The 22,459-nt window shown below is 39.9% G+C and overlaps 1 protein-coding gene across 1 annotated transcript; it reads right to left on the bottom strand.

The window, feature by feature from the left end:
- Positions 1 to 253: 253 nt before the first annotated feature.
- Positions 254 to 21,406, bottom strand: trpa1b (transient receptor potential cation channel, subfamily A, member 1b). The gene is made up of 29 exons (XM_085417779.1): positions 21,373 to 21,406; positions 19,421 to 19,550; positions 19,039 to 19,161; positions 18,456 to 18,618; positions 18,111 to 18,286; positions 17,464 to 17,571; positions 17,198 to 17,306; positions 16,584 to 16,729; positions 15,721 to 15,857; positions 14,245 to 14,293; positions 10,449 to 10,548; positions 10,249 to 10,349; positions 8,922 to 9,097; positions 6,847 to 7,011; positions 6,585 to 6,699; positions 6,213 to 6,379; positions 5,705 to 5,795; positions 5,478 to 5,537; positions 5,303 to 5,395; positions 3,997 to 4,067; positions 3,714 to 3,870; positions 3,473 to 3,562; positions 3,070 to 3,239; positions 2,860 to 2,989; positions 2,220 to 2,402; positions 1,969 to 2,037; positions 1,644 to 1,745; positions 1,413 to 1,531; positions 254 to 1,079 (listed from the first exon to the last, which is right to left on the bottom strand). The coding sequence occupies exons 3-29, from the start codon at positions 19,129 to 19,131 to the stop codon at positions 866 to 868; spliced, it is 3,354 nt and encodes a 1,117-aa protein (XP_085273905.1). The 5' UTR covers positions 19,132 to 19,161; positions 19,421 to 19,550; positions 21,373 to 21,406; the 3' UTR covers positions 254 to 865.
- Positions 21,407 to 22,459: the final 1,053 nt, after the last annotated feature.

Below are 22,459 nucleotides of genomic sequence, written 5' to 3'. Positions count from 1 at the left end.
CACTTATGATTCCCATGATTGCCTTTGAAGAAGCCTGCAGCACATTAAGCTGCTGAGTGAAAAGCGCACAAATCAGAGACTATAACCATCAACTTCTATAACCTTTTTAATTTATGTATTTATTATTGTTTTATGCTATTTGGCAAGTTGTGCCCAACAGTGTGCTGGAATTTTATGACAAAATATACGATGTAGGCTTCTGTTGATGTCATGATGTTTATTTGTGTACCATTTTACAAGAGCAGATGTGACAAAGTGCATCATAATAATGACAGAAACAAGCCAAAGAAGATGGCGCAACAGCACACATTTCAGATGGACGATACATAGATGCAAGCACACTGTTATTGTAGCTACAAATTCTATGTTTATTATGTCAATCTAATGAAAAATTAGACTTAAATTAGGTTTGATGAACCTTCTTATCTATAGAGTAAAAGAACAGGAGTTGGACTTCAAGCCACTTTACAAAAAGTGTGTAATAGAAATATGCCAGTACTGCTTGCACACTATAAAAATCATTTATCAGTAGCTCACTGGTATAACTTAAAAGTAGCCTACAGGACAAGAAATGTTATTTTTTTACCCAACAATGAAGGATTTTGCAATAATACCATTAATATTATCGTTTTAAGTATTTAACGTCTCAAGAACCACATACAAGTTAGGACAAGTCTGTTAATAACAATATAATTAACTGTTACTACTGTTACAACATGGAAATAGTGAACGCTGCTGTTAAATTGGAATATAAGTGATTACATTTATACCTATTTAATATCTTTTTATGCCATATAGATCTAGTCTTTTGAGACAATTCACTTTGCAGTGAGTTTAGTTGTCACTTTGTGTTGTTTCATCGTCTTCATTTTCGCCTGGCCTCGATGGCCTTCATCAGTGGGACCCACCGAGATGTAGTCTCTCTGCTTGGTTTAGCCTGACCTAAAGCGGGCCACGTGCTCCCTCTGACGTTCACGGGGCCGTCATATTCGTCAGCCTCAGAGGCGATCTCCATTTTCTGGATGATGAGCTTTACGAGGCAGTGCTGCTTCTCTAGCAGGCATGACATCTCTTTCATTCTGCAGGGAAAAAGAAAAACAAAGACAAAACAATCAATTCATGTCACTTAGTGACAGACTTCATTCACTCTTGCCTAGATTTATAATGAGACTGCTGGAAGGTCAGACTCCTGGGTGACTTGATGCGCTTACTATAGAAACAGAGATACAGAGTGGGATCTGTAGGGGTCGCTCATGCATCAAAAACTACTTTTTCTTAATTCCCACTTTAGCTTTCAGCATGCACAGTCTAGATCATTGTACCTGTAATACTCATCCATTACCTCAATAATAAGCTTGCACACTTTTATGATTTTAGAAACATGAAAACTGACTTTCATGTGCATGCATTACCTGGTCTTCTGCTTTTTGAGCTCATTCTCGATCAAAGTGCATGCCTTTGATTTGGCTTGCAGATGATTCCAGACTTCATTGGTTTCCTCTTCACCATAGAAAAATTTCTTCAGAAAGTGCTGCAATCAAAAATGTGAAGGTTTAATAAAGGAGAAAACTTTCGCTGCTATAAGTTATAGACATAAATCATCATGTTGCACATCATCTGTTTCTTCTTTTTTTTTAGCTTACCCTGGAACACCTGTGATTGGGATAGATGGTAATGGAGTTTTTGTCAACTCGTTTCATAAACCAATAAGGGAGCTTATCTTCCAGAGCGGTGTGCAGATCAATCTGGGGTCAGAAGGGCTGGTATTTAGTCAAGGGTTCGATTTTGGGCGAGGAATATATCATTGATATCATATATATCATCTTGTTATGTGTCAGTGTTCCATGCATGTTGTTAAAATGGCTCAAGAGCAAAACACCACAACATCAAAAAAAGAACAAGGCAAATTAAAAAAAAAATCCAAAGTAATTTTTATGCTAAAAAAAATTAACCTGGTTTAATACAAACCTGCATGGCTATCCGTTTCAGCGCAGCATTTCTTTGAACTTCAGCAATGTCTCCAACTGCTAAACCAATCTACAACACAATCAAAGAATCTTTGGTTAGGACCTTTAAAAATACAAAGCTTATGACAAGAGCATGATTAGATAAAATTGCTGTCAAAGCACTAGAACAGAAATTATTATAGTAACATACAAGCCAAATGTATAGCCACATAAACTACTTTAAGATGCAGCTGGGGATCAGGGTGTGCTTACCATCAGGTTCACGAGCAGGATTGGCATGAACAGAACAAAGACCACAAAAATGAAGTATGTCAGGATACCAAAAGGTAGTCGATGATTCAGATACTCATCCAGGAAGTTGTTCTGGTAGTTCAGTTCCCCGACCATCATCACAAAGGTTTGTACCACAGAGAGCGGCACGCTGTTAAACTCCCTCTAATGATACAAAAAGAACAGCAACGTGTGATTGCATGTTAGCAATAAACACTTTATTATAACAGACATCCAGATGGCCTAGGTTTTAATCATTTCTGTACCCAGCCTGGACACTAAAGAATTGTTCTATCCCCACAAGTGTTTTGTGCAGGCCTAAACTTTGAACAACAGTGAAGTTTTAAAGTTAGGTGACTTTAGCAGCCATGTCAATAAAATATGCAGTGGTGCATGAACACAGCGTTCTGGTGGCTTTCTAAGGTGTGTGTGATGGTACAAGAAAGGGTGAGGGGACTGTTCTTACAAAAATTGTGACCTGATGTTATTAAAAAGGTCTGCGTGTTACTGAAGGAATCCTCTGGAGATCATTGATATACATGCAAAATTTTGAAAATCTGATGATACCCTTTCATCCTGCAGGAATTGTATGGTTATATGCATCACTGCGTTCTTTTAATACCTGATTGAGCATCAGGGCATGGAAGGCCAAACTGAAAGCCAACATCAGGTAGAAGAACAGCAATACAATACGGACCAGTGTCTTCATAATCTCCCCGAACATCACAACATAGATGCCAACTCCCTCAAACCTGAGGAAACAGGAGAATAAACAGGTTGGTGACCTCAACTTTATGAGAAAGTGGAGGATTTAAGTCAGAGTGAATAGTACCTCTGGAGATAAAGGAGAAATCCAACCCAGGAATTTAAAACTGCTATGGCCCCCGCTTGCCAGTGTAAAGAACCCTCTGCATTGATCATGAGGGGGACGACGAACAGTATAGAGAAGATGGCTGAAATCCAGTCGCTCTGGTTGGAGTAATCCATGAAGTATTTCCAGCGCTTTGAAGCAACGAGATGAATAAAATCAGGGTTTTTTTCAAATTTAACAGCTAAGCTTAAGCATGGAGGTGACATTCTGACTTTTTGCTATTCAGTAGGGGCTGTAAATCTAAATCTGGGGGCACGCATTCATCACACTTGATTGCCTGTGTGTCCACACAGACCCAGTGCTGCACAGATTTATGGGCACATGTTTTATGTGAGGTAATGACACTTCCATAAGAGGACAGTACCTGCGGTGATATCTGCACCACTTCCTTTCCTATCGAGTAGATATTCATAACCAATACCATCACCATGCAGAAGGACAAGGACACACGTTGCTGTGAAACAAATGTTGAGACGTACTTTGAATGGCACATTTGTAAAGATGTATTTTTCTAGTAATTTGAACGACAGATCATTTGTTTTCAATCACAATTTCCTCATAATGCTGTCAGAGTCATTATTACTCATCACAACAGCCATTAGTACCTCTGTGAAAGATACTGGAACCATGATGATATTGTGCTCGCCCGTGTCACTAGTGTTCACGGAGGGTCTCAGAGTCACTATAAGGTGAGTTAAGGGCAGCAAGCCCAACAGATAGAGAAACATGTTGAGCACATGAGCTATGCTCCCATAAGCAACCCTGTGGACAAAACAGAGGACACCATGGACCAACGGTCAAGGTAAAATGTTAACTGGAGCTGGACTAGGGTGAATAAATCTGTAAAAATAAATATGGGTCATGGGCCAAGTCCTCCTGAATACTCACCACTTCATTGCCAGATACTTTTTGCAGACGGGATGGTTGAGGAGCTCGATGCGGTTGTACTGCACCATCGCCTGCAGGAGGTGTAACAGAATAATGACCCACAGTCAGTACACACAGCACATTTTGCACAAGCAGTGGTACTCACTGCAGAACCAAAGGGGTTGCGCTGGAAATAGTCCAGCTCCACCGCTCTGTTGTTTGGGTTTAGGGCGGAGACAGTGAGAAACTTGACTCTTGACCCTGACTGTTCTTTATTGACAGCAAGTTATTGACGGCCTAACAAACGATGACATCAGCAGGAGTAAACTGGTGCTGTATTTTTTTAAAACATTTACAGAAAGATGTCGTAATTTTCCAAATAGTGCGAAGCTATCGAGAAAAGAAGGGGTGGCTGCTGTGCGGAGGACTGGAGGAAAGATTGCACAATGTATCTTGGCTTCAGTGATTTGCCACAAGCTGTTATTAGGTCTCGGTAGACTTGGCCACTCACCAAATTTGTGAACATTTGCATGCAGATTAAACCCCGCTTGAACTACCCTCTGCTGGCAATTTAGGTAGCACAACGAGCTGAAATTGATGCAGATGTAACACTGTAATAATATGTCCAACCTTTATGGAGGTGGCAATTTTCTGTTTCCTGATGAAAATGTTTTGCAGAGGTGAACTGTTTTTTGGCCATTTTAGAGGCTACAGCTAGTGTTTCTCTTGACCTGTTCTCTTGTAACATACTCAAAAGCTTTTAGTTCACAATATTTATATCGATAAGGGTGGGCTGAATGTCTGTAATGGTGAAACCATGTTAACAACACATGGAGGTTGTAGCAAGAACAGAGGAGAAGCCTATTATTTGTTTGCCAACAACCAATCAGACAAGTTTGATTCCTGATGAGTGCTAAGGGCAGAGTGCTGGTGGTGGCATCACAGCAGGGATGCTTGAATGTTCTTTTGTGATTTTTCAAGGCAGGAAGAGAGTGGGAAAAAAGGCACAATGAACGTCGTTATAAAAGTGTCATCGTCACTAAACTATGTAGAGAAATCAAAAACATTTCTGAATAGGCCACACACTGCGTCTATGTAGTTGTCACTGTCACTTTCCAATGATTAATAGAGGAAGTGTCATCACTGCCCCTGAGGAGGGACAGGCCAATCCTGATCCCATAAGTTATCAAGGCAAGCGGTGAAGTCTACAGAGCCTCATTAGATGCTGATGCATGACAGAAATAGAGCTTGAGTGCTTGTGAATCATGTGGAAGTACAACATTTGGATTCTGAAGCTGTTAAAAGAGTAACAAAAAGGTTTGCTTACGTTGAGAGCGGCCAGTGGCTGAACCTTATTCCCATTGTAAATCTGCCCTTTCACTTCAATCGGAGCTTGGAGCCATTTGAAGTCATATTCAATCTAGGCCACAAAAAGAGTTGTTTAATCTTTTTCCCGATCAGTGTTTCAAACAATATGTTTAATGCGTGTTTTGTGTGATTACGTGGTAATCGGGGCTGTTGTGGTCATCATCAGATTCCCTCATGCTGCGGTCCAAAAGATGCTGTTGACAGAAGCGGCACAGTGACGAGGAATTAAATCTTTAGTAAGTAACAACAGATCACACAACACAAAAATGCTGAAAGATGTGAGTTATGATGACCGTATACAGTGATTTATGACATGGATTTTATTTTATTTTATTATTTCTTTATTTTGCCAGCAGCAAACCTTGTAAGTTTCAGGCAGAAACTCAATCATGTCTAGTATGGGGCATCGCTGACTACTTTCGGGATTGAACAGACTTACAGCTTCAGCACACCTGCAAGAAAAAATAATAAGATCACAGACACGACTATAACCACTGGATTGTAGAGTCACTTTAATATTTCTCAGTGGCACATTGCAGGCAGCTGCAGATAGCAATTCACACTACTACCCACATTTTATTGTGTGGCATGGCATGACTCCTAATAGTGATTGATGATTGTGAGTTTGTCACTTGAGGATTAAATGCTCCCTTATAGCTTGAGAAATCTATCCTACCTCTTTCACTAATTAGATTGGGCTATCTGAAAAAATTCATTGTCACAAACCCACTAATCAGTAGCTGACATTTGGGAGATTCATAGTTTTTACAGATCCAAGAAAGAGTTAAATATTGCACGGATAAATGAAAAAATTATTTAAGCTTTTTGCTCTTTAATATGCTCTATTTGTTTTTTTATTGACAAAATACCTTTCACAGTCAATTACAGCATTGACCACGTCTTTTCTCCCATTTTGCAAAGCCTCATGGAGGAATGAAGTGTGGTTCTTGTTTAAGATGATCTCCGCCCCCCTGGCCAGCAACAGCCTGACCGCAGCCACGTGTCCACCTCTCGCTGCGATGTGGAGTGCCGAGTTCTGTCAGTACAACAGAACACACCTTCTCAGATTCATTACAGTGTGGGGCGGATGACTTATTCGGAGTGAATGGCAATTATTTGTGTTTTAACGTTTAAACTGGAAAAATAACCCTAGTATAAAAATCGCCAGGACAAATTAATTAGTTCAAGAATAAATATCACAGATCACAGTGAAATTGTTTTGGAGTAACAGGAAGCAATACCCCATCCTCATCTGTTTTATCCAGCAGCTTGAGATTGGCTGCCAGTAGGATATCCATCGTTTGTGTGTATCCTTCAGAAGCAGCGTGGTGCAGACAAGTCCAGCCCTTGTAATCACTGTCAACAGGACATTTCTCTACAGGTTAGTATACTGTAAAAAACGATCACTCAAACCATCACGTTCCTTTAATGTTTTTGAGCAGTGTATTTTTTATGCTTGCACATGTACATGCTTCTGTGCACACAACGTGTGTTTGGCTTTACCTGTGGAAGAGAGCTCCTTTGCGCAGCAACAGTTGCACCACTTTTGTGTGTCCCTCTTTTGAGGCCAGATGGAGTGGAGTCAGGCCACGCTCATCGCCTTCATTTAGCAGACGAGAGTCAGTAATGGACTCTAATAATCGGTGACATGTATTGATGCGGCCATACCTTAAAAAAAAAAGTAAAATCACTGTATTGTCGGGAAATGGTAGAGCTCCATACCTGTAGACAATTTTATTGTAAGACACTCATGGCAACTGTTGCAGGTTTGAATCTGTGGCTGTAGGCTAGGTAGCAATAAAGGCTTAAAATGCTAGGAGCGGTAAGAAGAACAAAGTAGAAGTGACATATTTAGTTGGGAGATTATGTTTTGTTGTCTCTGAACCTTTTAAGCAGGTCAGCAGTATTGTCTGTACAGTAGAGAATGAGGCTTCTGTAAGAGTTAAGGTATGATATCATAGCATGGCCTTCATCTGCCCTCTAGTTCTAATGAAATGGGTGTTCATGATAGAAAAATCTATAATAATAATGTTGAAAATCCACCCATTAAACACTGTGAGTAACATTTTGTTCACATGTGGCTCACTAATTAAATGCTGTTCCTGTGACAGCTCCTTTGGGTCACTACATAATATTTAAGGTATGTTACTTGAATTAATCTTCTAAAAGCTTTTAGGGGCATGAATGTATTGAGGTTTTATACAGCTGAACAGTAAGGAATGGTGTTTTATGGTGGTTATCCAAACCAAACTGGCCCTGTGTGGAAAGAGTAATTGTCCTAACTACACACAGGACTGATTATTGCCAGAACTAGTGAATCAAATCATCACTTAAAGAGAGCCTGTCTGACAAAGTGATCTCAAAAAGCAACATATCATGCTACGATCCAAGGAAACTCAAGAACAGACAAGAAACAAAGTCACTGACTTCTTCAGTTTGGAAAGGAATACAAAGCCAATCAAATGGAGAAAACCTGGAACACTGGGTGATCTTCCCAGGAGTGCCTAGCCTAATAGAATTACTCCAAGGGTGCACTGATTACTCATCCAGGAGGTCAGATAAGAATCCAAAACAACAACTAAAGAACTGAAGATCTCACTTGCCTAAGTTAGGGTCAGAGTTCATGATTCAACAATAAGATTGGGCAAAAGGTTTCAAAGGTGAAAACCACTGCTAACCAAAAATAACACAAACGCTCGTCTCACATTTGCCAAAAAACATCTTGGTGATCCCCCAGACTATTTGAGGACTGACGAGACAGAAGATGAACTTCTTGGAAAGTTTTTGTCCCATATGTAAAATGAATACTGCACTTGATAAAAAGAACATCATACCCACAGTTAAACGAGGCGCTGGTAGTGTCCAATGCGACTGAATTAAAAAAGGTCTGTAAAAAAGAGTGATCCAAAATTCCTCCACAGTGATGTGAAAGACAGTTCTTGCAGTTCTTGCACATCCAGTTATTAGTCAAAGGAGCTTGCAAAGAAAAGTCCAGATGCTTTTCTTAGCAAGCTCCTTTGACTACAATGACCTGGATGACTGAGAACCTTCACAGACATCCAGTTATTAGGTTTAGAGGAAAATTACTTTTTCACAGCACAGGTTTGGATACCTTTTTTCTTTCCCTTAATAAAAAAATCATTATTTAAAAACTGCATTTTGTATTTACTCAAATGATCTTTGTCTAGTATTAAAATTTGCTTGATGACCTGAAACATGTAAGCATGACAAATATGCAAAACACTAAGAAAGCAGGAAAGAGGCCAATACTTGTTTATACATGCATGGACAGATGGATGGATAGCTACCTTTGAAATTCTGTGTGGATGTAACAGCTGCATATAGTGTTTTACAATAACACTGGAGTTACACTGGCACACAGCACTAGGTGATATTACAGCTAAAAATTGTACTTGAAATTAACAAACAGAAATGATTTATATGCTACACATCATCCATCATACAGTGGTCAATATCATCTGATTAATTTCAACAGCCATGACTTTGCATTTGTTTGAACAAATCCATTTCCAAAGTTTGTGTAACTGAGTGAAAATCTATGCTATGTTAAGTCTTACTGAGCAGCGAAGTGCAGGGCAGACTTCTTGTCCTTGGACTTGCATGCGAGTCCAAGTTGCCCCGAGAGGCCCAGCATGTTCTTCACTGAGTCGTGGATTCCCAGTCTGCAGGCGTAGTGGAGTGGGGTGCAGCCATCGTTATCCTCACAGCTTAAAAGTGCCTTCACACTGTTGAGCTAAAATCCAATGCATTATGAACACATCTACTTCATTCTTACTGTACAATCACAGGCGACCACTTAGGTACACCTGTTCAACTGCTTATTATTCGACATATCTAATCAGCCAACCACATAGCAACAACTCAGCACATTCAGTCATGTAGACATGACCAAGGTAACCTGCTGAAGTTCAAACTAAGCATCAGAAATGGGGAAGAAATGTGATTTAAGTGATTTTGAATGAGTTTTTTGGTGCCAGGCGGGCTGGTTTGAGTGTTTCAGAGACAGATGAACTACTGGGATTTTCCCCGCACAAGCATCTCTAGGTTTTACAGAGAAGAGAGAAAATATCTGGTGAATGACAGTTCTCTGAGAGAAAATGCCATGTTGATGGCAGAGGTCAGAGGAGAATAGCTAGACTTCTTTGAGATGATAGGAAGGTGACAATAACTCAAATAATCATTTGTTACAAGTGAGGTATGTTTGTGTTGAGCCTTCAAGCAGGTGAGCTACAGCAGCAGAGGACCACATCGGGTCCCACTCCTGTCAGCTAAGCACAGGAAACTGAGGATATAATTTACACAGGCTCAACAAAAATTGGACAAGAGAAGAGTGAAAAAACATCTAATGAATATCAATTTCTTCCGCAGTATTTTGATGGTAGAGTCGAGAATTTGTGAGAGGAAGGGAGCAGATCTGCGGAAACTGTGTAATGCTGTCATGTCAATATGGACCCAGATCTCTGATGAATGTTTCCAGCACCTTGTTGAATCTAGAAACTGTACCTAACAAAGTGGCCAACACGTGCATACTAAGCAATGCAAAAAATTGAAATGCTATATTTTATGCACATGACAAAATTGACAGTTATCCATACTCGAACAGAAACTACAAAATTATTGTGATCTGCTATTCTCACACTGTCTGTCTTTATGTCTTTAACAGTGATGTAGCTTCAGGAAAAAGCTCACAGTGTTTAAAGGACTATATGGCTTTGGCGAGAGTGTAATGAACTTCGATCAGCTGGCTTTGAAAGCACGCAACTTTTGAAGGCTCCAGGCAAGCTGATCAAGGACAGTGCAGTAATTAGATTCCAGCCACTTAATGACATTTTTGTTTAAGCAGCATTCAGTGCATTTAATAAGCTACCGACTGATTGGCAGTACCTGCAGTACTTCTTCCGGGAGGTTTTTCAGGCCCTTTGGCTGCAGAATGGCCAGGTGGAGAAAGTTACAGCCACATTTGTCTCTCACGTTAACGTTGGCTCCTAAAAAAATCATTAACATTTGCATAAGTGTTTACAACCTTTATTATCAGGCAAATTATATGAGCACTACTGGTGGAGAAGTCATTTACTTTAGCTCACCTTTTGACAGCAGCAGAGCCACAGTTTTCCATGCTCCACAGCTCGTAGCCAGCAGCAAAGGAGAGTTTCCCTTGCAGTCGGTGCTGTTAATGTCTGCACCCTGAAGATAGAATGCATTACAGCTTTAAAGTTACCTCTTTAATTTTAGCACACAAATGAAAAGCATTGTGTGCACATTAGCAATGAATACACCCCCACAGTATTCTCAGTTTTAAGAGGATCAGCGAACACATTTAAAAGTCCTTTTAAACAAATTTCATTAACTTAGCTTCACCAAATCAGACCAACAGGTGATATTTTGTAATGATAGCAGAAGAAGTAAACAGTGGGGAAACAATTTGATCCCATGCTGAATTTTAAATGAAGTAAATTACAAAGAAATGATGGTAGTCTCATTTTAATTGAGAGAGGCAAACTATCAACCAAAACTCAAGAACAAACAAGTAACATAAAAGATATAAATTGATTTGAATCTAACTGAGTGCAATACGATTGGCTGTGTGCCACCCATCTGGCACAAAAACAACAATAAATCAATCCAGCAATCCAACAATTACGGATACTCCTGAATGCGTTATGTATATAGAGCACAACTCTCCACAGAATTACTTTCTTCCATTTCAGCTTCTCCACCAACATAGACAAGACCAAACAGCTGCCAAAGGATATCAGGGACAAGATTGTAGACCTGCACAAGGCTGAATGGGCCACAAAACCATCAGTGCTATTATTCAGAAAAGGGAGAAATATAAAATAACCATCAGTCACCCTTGGTCTGTAACTGCATGCAAGATCTTGCCTCGTGGGGTGAGGATGATCACGAGAAAGGTGCTGGATCAGGGACTGGTTAATGATCTAAAGGGAGCTGGGACCACAGTCACCAAAAACATCAACGGTAACACACTACCTGCAAGGTCCCCCTGCTCGAGAAGCTACATGAATGGCCTCGTTTTAAGTTTTCTAGTGATTGAAAGTGGTGTTGTCAGATGAAAACAAATTCGAGCTCTATGCCATCAACTATAAACACCATGTTTGGAGGAGGAGAAATGCTGAGTATGACTCAAATAACATCACAGTCAAGCACGGAGGTGGAAGCATTATGCTTTGGTTTTTCTGCTAAGGGTACAGGACAATTTAACTGCATTGACGGACAAATGGACCGGGCCATGAACCTCCGTCCCTCAGCCAGAACATCAAAGATGGATTGATGATAGGTCATCAACCCATCAAACAAACGACCAAGCAACAAAGGAGTGGCTTAAGAAGAATAAGGCCATGGAGAGTTTCTATAAAGAGGAGTGGGCCAAAATGCCTCCTGAGATGTGTGCAAACCTGGCAGCCAGTCTTTCCATACTATGTCATGTTTTGTTTGGCGATCAATGCTGACATCCAAATCAGTTCATAACGTTTATGTAATGTGTGTTTTGGATTTCTGGCTGATACTAGTAGTATCATTCCAGAGTAGAATGAAACTACCATAAAAATTAGACATGGTTCATTTCTTTGGAAGTGAGCAAACTTACAAATTGAGCAGGGCTCTATAGTTAGGGTAAACACGAGAACCTGCTTTTGCACACCTCTATCTGAGATTTCCACAAATATACAGTGGGGCAAAAAAGTATTTAGTCAGCCACCGATTGTGCAAGTTCCCCCACCTAAAATGATGACAGAGGTCAGTAATTTTCACCAGAGGTACACTTCAACTGTGAGAGACAGAATGTGAAAAAAAAATCCATGAATCCACATGGTAGGATTTGTAAAGAATTTATTCGTAAATCAGGGTGGAAAATAAGTATTTGGTCAATAACAAAAATACAACTCAATACTTTGTAACATAACCTTTGTTGGCAATAACAGGGGTCAAACGTTTACTATAGGTCTTTACCAGGTTTGCACACACAGTAGCTGGTATTTTGGCCCATTCCTCCATGCAGATCTTCTCGAGAGCAGTGATGTTTTGGGGCTGTCGCCGAGCAACACGGACTTTCAACTCCGGCCACAGATTTTCTATGGGGTTGAGGTCTGGAGACTGGCTAGGCCACTCCAGGACTTTCAAATGCTTCTTACGGAGCCACTCCTTTGTTGCCCGGGCGGTGTGTTTTGGATCATTGTCATGTTGGAAGACCCAGCCTCGTTTCATCTTCAAAGTTCTCACTGATGGAAGGAGGTTTTGGCTCAAAATCTCACGATACATGGCCCCATTCATTCTGTCCTTAACACGGATCAGTCGTCCTGTCCCCTTGGCAGAAAAACAGCCCCATAGCATGATGTTTCCACCCCCATGCTTCACAGTAGGTATGGTGTTCTTGGGATGCAACTCAGTATTCTTCTTCCTCCAAACACGACGAGTTGAGTTTATACCAAAAAGTTCTACTTTGGTTTCATCTGACCACATGACATTCTCCCAATCCTCTGCTGTATCATCCATGTGCTCTCTGGCAAACTTCAGACGGGCCTGGACATGCACTGGCTTCAGCAGCGGAACACGTCTGGCACTGCGGGATTTGATTCCCTGCCGTTGTAGTGTGTTACTGATGGTGACCTTGTTACTTTGGTCCCAGCTCTCTGCAGGTCATTCACCAGGTCCCCCCGTGTGGTTCTGGGATCTTTGCTCACCGTTCTCATGATCATTTTGACCCCACGGGATGAGATCTTGTGTGGAGCCCCAGATCGAGGGAGATTATCAGTGGTCTTGTATGTCTTCCATTTTCTGATGATTGCTCCCACAGTTGATTTTTTCACACCAAGCTGCTTGCCTATTGTAGATTCACTCTTCCCAGTCTGATGCAGGTCTACAATACTTTTCCTGGTGTCCTTCGAAAGCTGTTTGGTCTTGGCCATGGCGGAGTTTGGAGTCTGACTGTTTGAGGCTGTGGACAGGTGTCTTTTATACAGATGATGAGTTCAAACAGGTGCCATTCATACAGGTAACGAGTGGGGGACAGAAAAGCTTCTTACAGAAGACGTTACAGGTCTGTGAGAGCCAGAGATTTTCCTTGTTTGAGGTGACCAAATACTTATTTTCCACCCTAATTTACGAATAAATTCTTTACAAATCCTACCATGTGAATTCATGGATTTTTTTTTCACATTCTGTCTCTCACAGTTGAAGTGTACCTCTGGTGCAAATTACTGACGTCTGTCATCATTTTAAGTGGGGGAACTTGCACAATCGGTGGCTGACTAAATACTTTTTTGCCCCACTGTATGCACATGTGCCATAGCGAGAAAAACGTTTTTAGACGGGGAACTAAAATAGCACCTAAACGAAATAAACATTTCATGAACCACACCCCGTGCAGACCACTGTTTTATAGTTTTATAGTTTTTGAGATAAACACACTAAGGTTCATCTACTGCTTGCCGCATCTAAAAGAGTAGACTTGAAATAAACTTGGACTACGCTTCCTACCTAGCAACACCATTCTATTAGAACCATCAAAGTGCAACAGATGGTGACAGGTGGTCCACAAGCAATGGGCAGCACCTGTAATATTTACTCAGGAGTGTATTTAAAATAGCAAATATTGTTTGATTGTAGCAATGGGAACAAACATAGTCGAGTGGAAGATTTTACTAATTGAAATCCAACCTGCAGTGAATAGAGATTCACAGTTTATTTGCCTTTTAGATTTCAGCATATGTGGGGGGGGACTGCTGTTTTTATAATGTTTGTGTCGGTTTGATGCACCGAAGGATAAAAAATCAATCAGAAAATATCTGATAATAAAACCGGACATGTCATGTGTGTAACAGCTGCGTGGCATTTGTGTGTATTCATGTGTGTCTTATTTACCAGAGAAATTAGGTACTCCACCAGCTCCGTGTGATCAAATATTGTTGCCCTGGAAAAGTAAACACAGTTGTTGTAAACCAGCCGTTCAGCACACTACTTTGTGAGTCAAGGTCTTACTCATGCTGTCAGATAAGCAGTGAGGATGATTTAGTTCTCATTCGGCAACATAATAGCCAGATTTCCCTTTATTGTCACACTTTTATCTTCAGGGTTGTACGGCTTCCCTTTGTTGACACACTTTAATGACTAAGTGTTTGTGTTCTCCATTAAGAAAGAGACTTATGTGGATGATTTCCCCCACAACTAAATGATGGACTGAAGTATACTTGATCATCCAGATACCAGACGACATATTTCTATTGTGCTTAAAAGGCCTTTTGTGGTATTATTTCACTCCACATCACAGCAATGGCGTCCAAATAAGAATGAAAACACAGAGGGAGGACCTTTGTCCTTTGTTCTGCTACTGTCAGTGCCAACACAAATAGCTTTTAGATAAAATCTATGTGGATGGGAAGCAAATCTTTATTATGTAATTATATCATTATCGCTTTCCTCAGGCTTGTCGTTGCCAAGCATAAGGAGTTTATATCTAATTATCTTGTTTGCAGATGTGTTTTACTGTTGATATGATGCAGATAAAGTGGTCTTTATATAGCATGAGCAAGCAAATGAGTAGCAATTGCAATATTGCATATCTACACAACTTCATTGGTATCGCAACAAAGATCATTTTAATTAAAACAATGTCCACCAATAAAATTATGAACTAGAATTAGGAAATAGTGGAAACTTGCCCTTTTGTGCTCTCGGTCACTGACTGTTCAGCACAAGGAACAGAATATATATGTGCTCTTGTCTATGGAGATTAATTTAAAATTGAATGCTGAGATACAGTTAATAAGATATTGTTTATTTTCCATTCTGGAGTCTCAGCAACTCTCTGCTCTCTCACGGGTCAGCATGGTCAGGATGCTTTGCATTTTGTCAACAATGAAATTTGCATTTCAAAAAGGCACCAATTTTGAATTCTACAGAAAAGCAATTTGCAAAGAAGTTGCTGTCACAGTCTTCTGGCCGAGCGCCTTTGGTTTCTACCCCTCACTGAGTGTGGTTATGATGCCTATGCCCATCTTTGACAGTTTGTGATGGCTACTATCAGCCTACAAAGTCTACATAACCACATGCAGCTGCATTATTAAGTTTTATCAACACACTCAAAAAATATTTATGCCCCAAATGCTGACTTTAAATAATCTGAATCGATTTAAATGTTCTATGTAATTTTGTTACATAAGTACAATGTAAAACATTAGACTTAAAGAATCTGGTCAAATGAAATTTACTTGATCAGTATTGATTTAGTTTATACTGAGTATATTCTCCTTAATGATTAATTATTTGATTAAATACACTGGGGGGATTGTTCCGTGCCCTAATTTCCGCATCGGAAATGAATGACAAGGAGAGACCCACCTGTGTAGAGGGGTCTGACATGCACCATCAGTGAGATTGATGATATCTTCAACTCGCTCAACAGAAGACAGCATCAGTTTGATGACCTCAAGAGCACCCTGGGTGCAGGCCAAATGAAGCGGTGTAGACCTGTCGTTCTAGAGTCCGACAAACATGGATACATTACAAGTGATGAATGCGGAATATGATGCAAATTTACAAGTTCATCACACACAGTTATGTCTGCTGCATACAGAAACCCTGCGGAGATTTTTATAAACCTGCAGCGATGTAAACTGGCACAAACAGAATATGAATAAGTATACTCATGCGTGATTCACACAAAGAAATCCTGCAAGTTTCCTCTGTGTAACATTAGCAAAGTAAGTCCCAGACTTCTTGGCTGAACACTGGGGACTGTAACACAAGCCTTTAATGAGATAACCAGGACTGGCAGGAGGAGGCCAGTGATCACTCCACTCAGCTTCACAGTGTAAGTGGATGTAATTTGTATCAATTTGGCCAACCGAAGCTATTACTGTACTCGCTACTGCTGATGTAGCTCTGGCCACTAGCCCAGGGCAAGACATAACGATCACTCCCAGATGGGTGTGATAAGACTGACGGGTTCTAACAGTACAAAGAAGGCGACCCTCTGGTGACAACGTGTTTTACAAGTGTTGGAATCCAGGTTTGTTTAAAAAGCAATGCAAATCTGGCAGAGTAGGAGTGAAAACCAAAATGTGTGATCTGGCTATGGCATTCTGAGTAGTAGGTAAAAACAGTGGTGAAAATCAAATGAATGTATGCCCAGTCTTTTTGAGACGGTTTATGAAAAGGCCATGTAGTGATTTACATCTTGTTATCTTTTATAATAGAAGTACCTGTTGCTGGTCAACTTTGGCTCCAGTAGCAATGCAGAGGCGGATGGTCTCGATATTCCCACCACGTACAGCCAGATGCAGGGGGCTGCTCTTGGTCTTGTCTAAATAGTTCATGTGGCACACAGCCGAGTGGCCTAACTCCTCTCCTGTCAGGACAGAATTCAATAAATTGTTTTTATATCTTGAACGTGAAATGCAGTGAAAATGTCCATAATGGCAGTTTCTTATGACCAACTCCGTCTTTGACTTTTAGTGGCTTTCTTGTTTTGTTTTTAGCAGGCAGATGTAATGAGTAATGTGTATATTTAACATGGGCTGTGCAAAAAAAAAAAAAAAAAAAAGACAGCACACAAATGTCCTAAATATTTTAAGGTCTTGCTAAACTTTGTCCAAAAGCACCAAAGTTACCAAACAGACCTCCCACTGTGGATAAACATACTATCATTTGTGATGTCTAGCCTACAGAAAATACCCCAAGTGCTTATCTGGAGGGGGGGGGGGGGGGGGGGGGGGGGTAATCTACCAGCTTAATATGCTGCTTGGCCTTGTAAAAAACATTTTCATTGCTGTCAGCACTTTGAGTTTTTGATGATAGCATTTTTCTTTCATCATACCAGCCTTGAGAATGACTTCCATGGCTTTCTTCGCACCTGCGAAGGCAGCAGCGTGCATGGCGAAATGGCCAAGCTTGTTCTGTTGGCAAAGCTTTGCTCCATGCTTTAACTTTGATGGATATATGAATGGATGAGAAGGCAAAACAAAGAGACATGGTCTTTTGTCAGAAGCAAAGCTGCAGCAAAAGGAAGCTACATGATGAGTTCACAGTTATCATTTGCAGTAAGGTGTAGGTACGCAGTACAATGTGGAGCCTCGTACATACCAACATGCTAAGAGCCTCACAGTTATTAAGGGAACAAGCCAGCATCAGTGGGGTGTTTCCAAGGTCTCCCTTTAGATTGCAGTCTGTACTGCTGTAGGACAACAGCACCTTCATGAAAGAGATATAAAAACAGTAACTAATTAAAGTACAGCATAAGTAAAAACGGGCAATTGAATAATAGAAAATCCATCAAGCACATCAACGTAATAAAGATTAAATAAAGACACAAAAAGACAAGGTTTAGCCATTCCACAATGCCCCAAAAAGTACAGTACATAAGATGTAATGTGGGAAAATATTGTTTGTTATTTGACTAAATTACCAGCTAAATTTTTTAAAATTTGTTTATACTGTAATTAAAATTATCACACTACTTAAATTTACTTTAATTCCTGCAAAAAAACAACAATTTTTTTTTACTGTTTATTGTAGTTTACCTACCTTTAACTATTTGCATCTAAATATAATAACATACACAGAAATTACATTTAATCACATCACAGGGGATTTACACCCTTAGTTGAGTGCTGTATAATAAAGTGCTAGAATGCTCTGCGTTGACCTTGTTGACTACAGGAATTCAAGAGAAAAACACACTTCCTGTCCTTTAAATTATTACATCAACTGTGCCGTATCAGCCTTCTCACCCCCACCAGGTTGCTGTGTCCATGGCTGACAGCCAAGTGCAGGGGGGACAGGAGGGCAGTGTTGAGGATGTTGGGGTTAGCCCCCAGGTCCAAAAGAGCCTTGCAGCTCTCTGCCTTGTTCCTCTCCACTGCCCAGTGAAGGGGCACATTGCCCTGCTCATCACAGCTGTTCAGGACTAAGAGACGATACAAGAGCATATGCAGAAAGGTTCGTATGCGTATGTATCAGATATAATATGCAAAAATAATGTCCCTCTTCCATGCAGTAACTTTAGAAATGAAATTACGCCGAGTCACAAAACATGTTGTGTTGCGTCTTGTGATCGATGACTTAGGTGCACTTACCCTGTGCATCTGTGACAGTGGAGATGAATTGAATGAGGGTGATGTGTCCCCCTGCAGCAGCGTGATGAAGGGGACTGGCTCCACATTCATCTTTTTCACTGAGGACCTCTGGGCTCTTCTTCACTAGGTTCTCCAGGAGAGCTAGGTCACCCTTCTCAGCCAACTAGATGATATTATATAGAGTAATATAACACAAAGAATACAGAACAGTTGATTTTTCTGCTTTCCAGTTTGTTCAAAGTGTGTTTTACCAAAGAACACACTATGCTAGAAGGCATTTCAAACTATTCTTGTGTGCCTTCTGATATAATCACTGGAGTATGATATAACGGCCATTTGTTAGTTTTGTATAAAAACAGACTTTACAATTCAATTCGTTGAAAACTCATGTAATATTATTATTATGTAATACTAGAATTGTTTAGGCCTCCTTAACCTCCTCCTTAAGGATACACTGGGCTAGGATTAATCCGAGTTACATAAACCTTCTCATATTGTGAATACTTGTGGCAGAAATAAGTAAGTTTTTGAAAACGTTTTTTACAGACATGCATATTTTTTTCAGTAAGTTTTTTCCCCTCACCTCAAATATATTTCGATTTGCCAGGCCTGGATCGTCATCCTCTATCACATATGTATAACTGTTTTGCCGTGCCACATCCCTGCTGAAGTTCATCACTTAGCTGAGACTCTGTGGACATGAGCCCTAATAAAAACAAAGAAAGCAGTGACATGTGTGCATGTGAACCCCAGCGCTCACACCTGTGCAAGCTGATGCACATGACAGCAGCAGATTGAAAACACAGATAGAAATATGCCATAATTTCAATCAAGCCACAGATGAGCAAGCCTACTTAGCAAGCTAGAAGAACTTAGAGCGTAATGTGATAGATAGCGCAAATAAAACCTTAATGCACAGGCTTCTAATGTTTAGAGGGGACATGGGCACAGGACATTGTCTTTACCCAGAAGGGCATTCACATCCGTTGAGTCTTTGTGGCGGGGGTTGAAGCCCTGCACTTGAAGAAAGCAATTATGTCCTCCGCAGCTGCAGATCAGCTTGTTTGAGCCAGTCCCAGGTGTCCTCGCATGGTCCTGGGTGAGTGAGATTGAGATAGACCTTGTAATTTTATTGCCTTCAGTCCCATCGAAAGGCCAAACAGTAAATGGCATCTTTTTTCTGGTGAGCAAACTACTATTGAGAATCTTCACTGCAAATCTCCTTCACCTACGTTATTTGCTGTGCGCTGATGTTGTTCCTCGGGTCAGAGCAGCAGCTACGTTTTACTGTTTGATTTGCACATTTTGTTGGTGTTTTATACACACTGACTAATGCTCAGTCAGTAACAACCTGATCCAAAAGTTTAAGCACTAAAACATAAAGACACCACTTCAAATATCAGCAAGTCAAAAATGATCACTGAGTTAATTTTTATAGGTTATTTATAGGGTTTAATTTAATTTACAGCTTTTAGTTAGTATAGTTTGGTACACTAATAATGCCCTTAGTATGCTATTGATATATCATTAGAGCAATATAATAATAAATAAACACTTAAATCGCGTAGGCCTGTGATGGACTGGCCTCTTGCCCTTTGGCTGCTGGGATAGCTTCAAGCCGGACTAATGGGTGGATGAAAGGATGAGTGTCTAAGATGCTGTACTTAAGACACACTTAGCATATGTATGCATATTTAATCATATTTAATAATATGGTCTTCTATTCGTTACTTGCATTTGTTTTGTTTTTTTATTATTCAAATATTTTTTAAAAAGCATGCATTCCAAAGCGCAAGCATATTTACATCACGGTAAAGGTTTAGTTTAAATTCTTTACATACATAAAAGTACTGTAAGTGCAACTGTTTCTGGAAAACATGTCACACCACCTGTGATGATTTTTAACAACATGAGTATAATTTGTGTTTAACTAAAGCACTAAAGTAACATCGCATGCACTTAATCAATGAAAGATGCTACTAACATACTAAACTAGTCTCTTTATGAAATTGAAGGCTAATGAAGACTTTTTATTCTGGGGGTTGTAAAGTAATGCTCGAAACATCCAACACTTGGATTTGCATTTATTGGCAGATTTGCAGTTTGCATTATGAGTCATGATCGCCCATCAATATTTCAGCACTACCTTCACTGATCTGAATACTTGAGTCCATTACCTCTACCATACAAGTCATTGATATTTCATGTCTTGTGGTCTGTGGTCCTGATAAAACATCATATTACAGTCCAAGACGGCATCACCTCATTTCCTTCTAATTTGGCGACTTAGATAACGACCCACTGCATATCCCCCTCCCTGTCATTACCAGACAACGGCGGTAAATAAGTGCCATTGGTTTCTCTAATTGATTTGCTTATTTAGTTTGCAGATGGTTTTCAGGAAGTGCACTAATAGGCACTGGTAAACACATTTTCCAAACAATCCGGAAACAAGCGGGAGGTATATTTAATTTTAACAAGGAGATCCTTGCATGAGTGCACATTGTTCACATTTAAACTGAATAGACTAGCATTACCCTCACAAATTGTGTTTACTTCAGAGGGTGAATTTTTAACACTATCTTAAAAAATAACGAGTAGATTGGAGAGTGGAGAAATAACAAGTGGATTAAAAACAGCTTCTGTATGTTGCAGTATTAATTGTTACATAAATAATGAACTCTAATGGACGAAGAACATAATGAAGTGTGCAGGCTTGTGGGAAAGCTGACATTTCCATATCCGCTGCTAATAAAACCAGAGATCAAATATATATAGTCATATATTTAATCAATTGAAACAGCACTCTACATACTTTCTAAAGAGTAAAATATTCCATATCTAATCGTCATTAAATGTTAAATTCGTCCCCACACAAACTCAAAACCTTAAAGACAACATCAAAGACATTACTTACTGTAACTGTGAGATGCTGCTACTGAGCTGAGCAATCTGGACATTCTCCTCACTACTGCCTGTGAAAGGGCTTTAAATAGTGTGGTGAGCTGGCTATCTCCCAGTCTAATGCAGGCAAAATGCTGCCCCTTGTGACCGAATGGCTCTCGTGCTGTTTTCACAGAAGAGAAGAAAAGCCCGTGGTGTAACGTGATAGGATATTTAACTGGCAGCATTACATTAAACAGCAAACATGATACTTCACTCTCCTTCACAATAGGGTTTAATTAATGTGTCTAGATGTGAGTTGCTGATGCGTTTACGGATTTTGTCGTCTCTCTCGTCTTTTCCCACAAAAGTGATGACGAACTGAAGAAACCAAAGCTCGTGCTCATCTTTAAAACGGGGTTGAGAGTATGTAGGATTCTGCCTATTAGTAGCATCTGAAAGTCAAGGCTCCCCTCAGATGAAACTTGACCACCCAGCTCCACATGGCCTACCGTATACCATTTATCCAATCAGTGATTAGAATGGAAACAATAGCCTTTTATGTTTGTTTGTTTTTTGTGAAAGTCTTGTGCTTCTGCTCTGAAGTGACTCAGCAAGTGACTAAAGATGACCTTAAAGACCTCCTTGTTGAGGATTACTGAGTATTCCCAAGTGAATCTTTATCAGGCAGGATTATCAGATAAGGTGTATCATTAACTAAGGATTATACCAGCATTTCTATTCCACATTAATCAAGAGACTAAGTGTAGAGTTGTTCAGATCAATATGAAATGTGTATTAAAGTTTTGCTTGATGTTCCAATTATGGAATTAAGTTGGATATCATGTAAAAGAAAATCCTTTAACAACATCAAAAGAAACTAAAAGCAGGCAAGCCATTCTTTTAAAAACTAATAGAATAAAAGGAAACTTAAAGACATTTTAGCCATTTCTTAAGCTCCAAGGATTGCAATCTTCACCTGCTGGGTGCTTGGATTACGACTTTCAAAAATATCCCAAAATAATACCTATTAAACAAATTACAAGGGAAACAAAGAGATTCATTTCACCAGTGTATGAATCATAAGGACTTTTTAGATCATATTACTTATCGTCTAGTTC

This window comes from Rhamphochromis longiceps, linkage group LG9 (genome assembly GCF_057381845.1).
Source record: "Rhamphochromis longiceps isolate RC_006_pf linkage group LG9, R_longiceps_female_GT1.1, whole genome shotgun sequence".
In the NCBI taxonomy this organism is placed as follows: domain Eukaryota; kingdom Metazoa; phylum Chordata; class Actinopteri; order Cichliformes; family Cichlidae; genus Rhamphochromis; species Rhamphochromis longiceps.
This window is presented reverse-complemented; position numbering and strand designations above follow the sequence as displayed.

Coding starts and splice junctions, on each gene's coding strand:
- trpa1b (XM_085417779.1), bottom strand. CDS start 19,131: ATGAACTTCAGCAGGGATGTGGCACGGCAAAACAGTTATACATATGTG. Junction 18,287..18,455: donor CACTGTCACAGATGCACAGG/GTAAGTGCACCT, acceptor ATCGTCTCTTAG/TCCTGAACAGCTGTGATGAG. Junction 16,730..17,197: donor GGAAGTCATTCTCAAGGCTG/GTATGATGAAAG, acceptor CTGTCCTGACAG/GAGAGGAGTTAGGCCACTCG.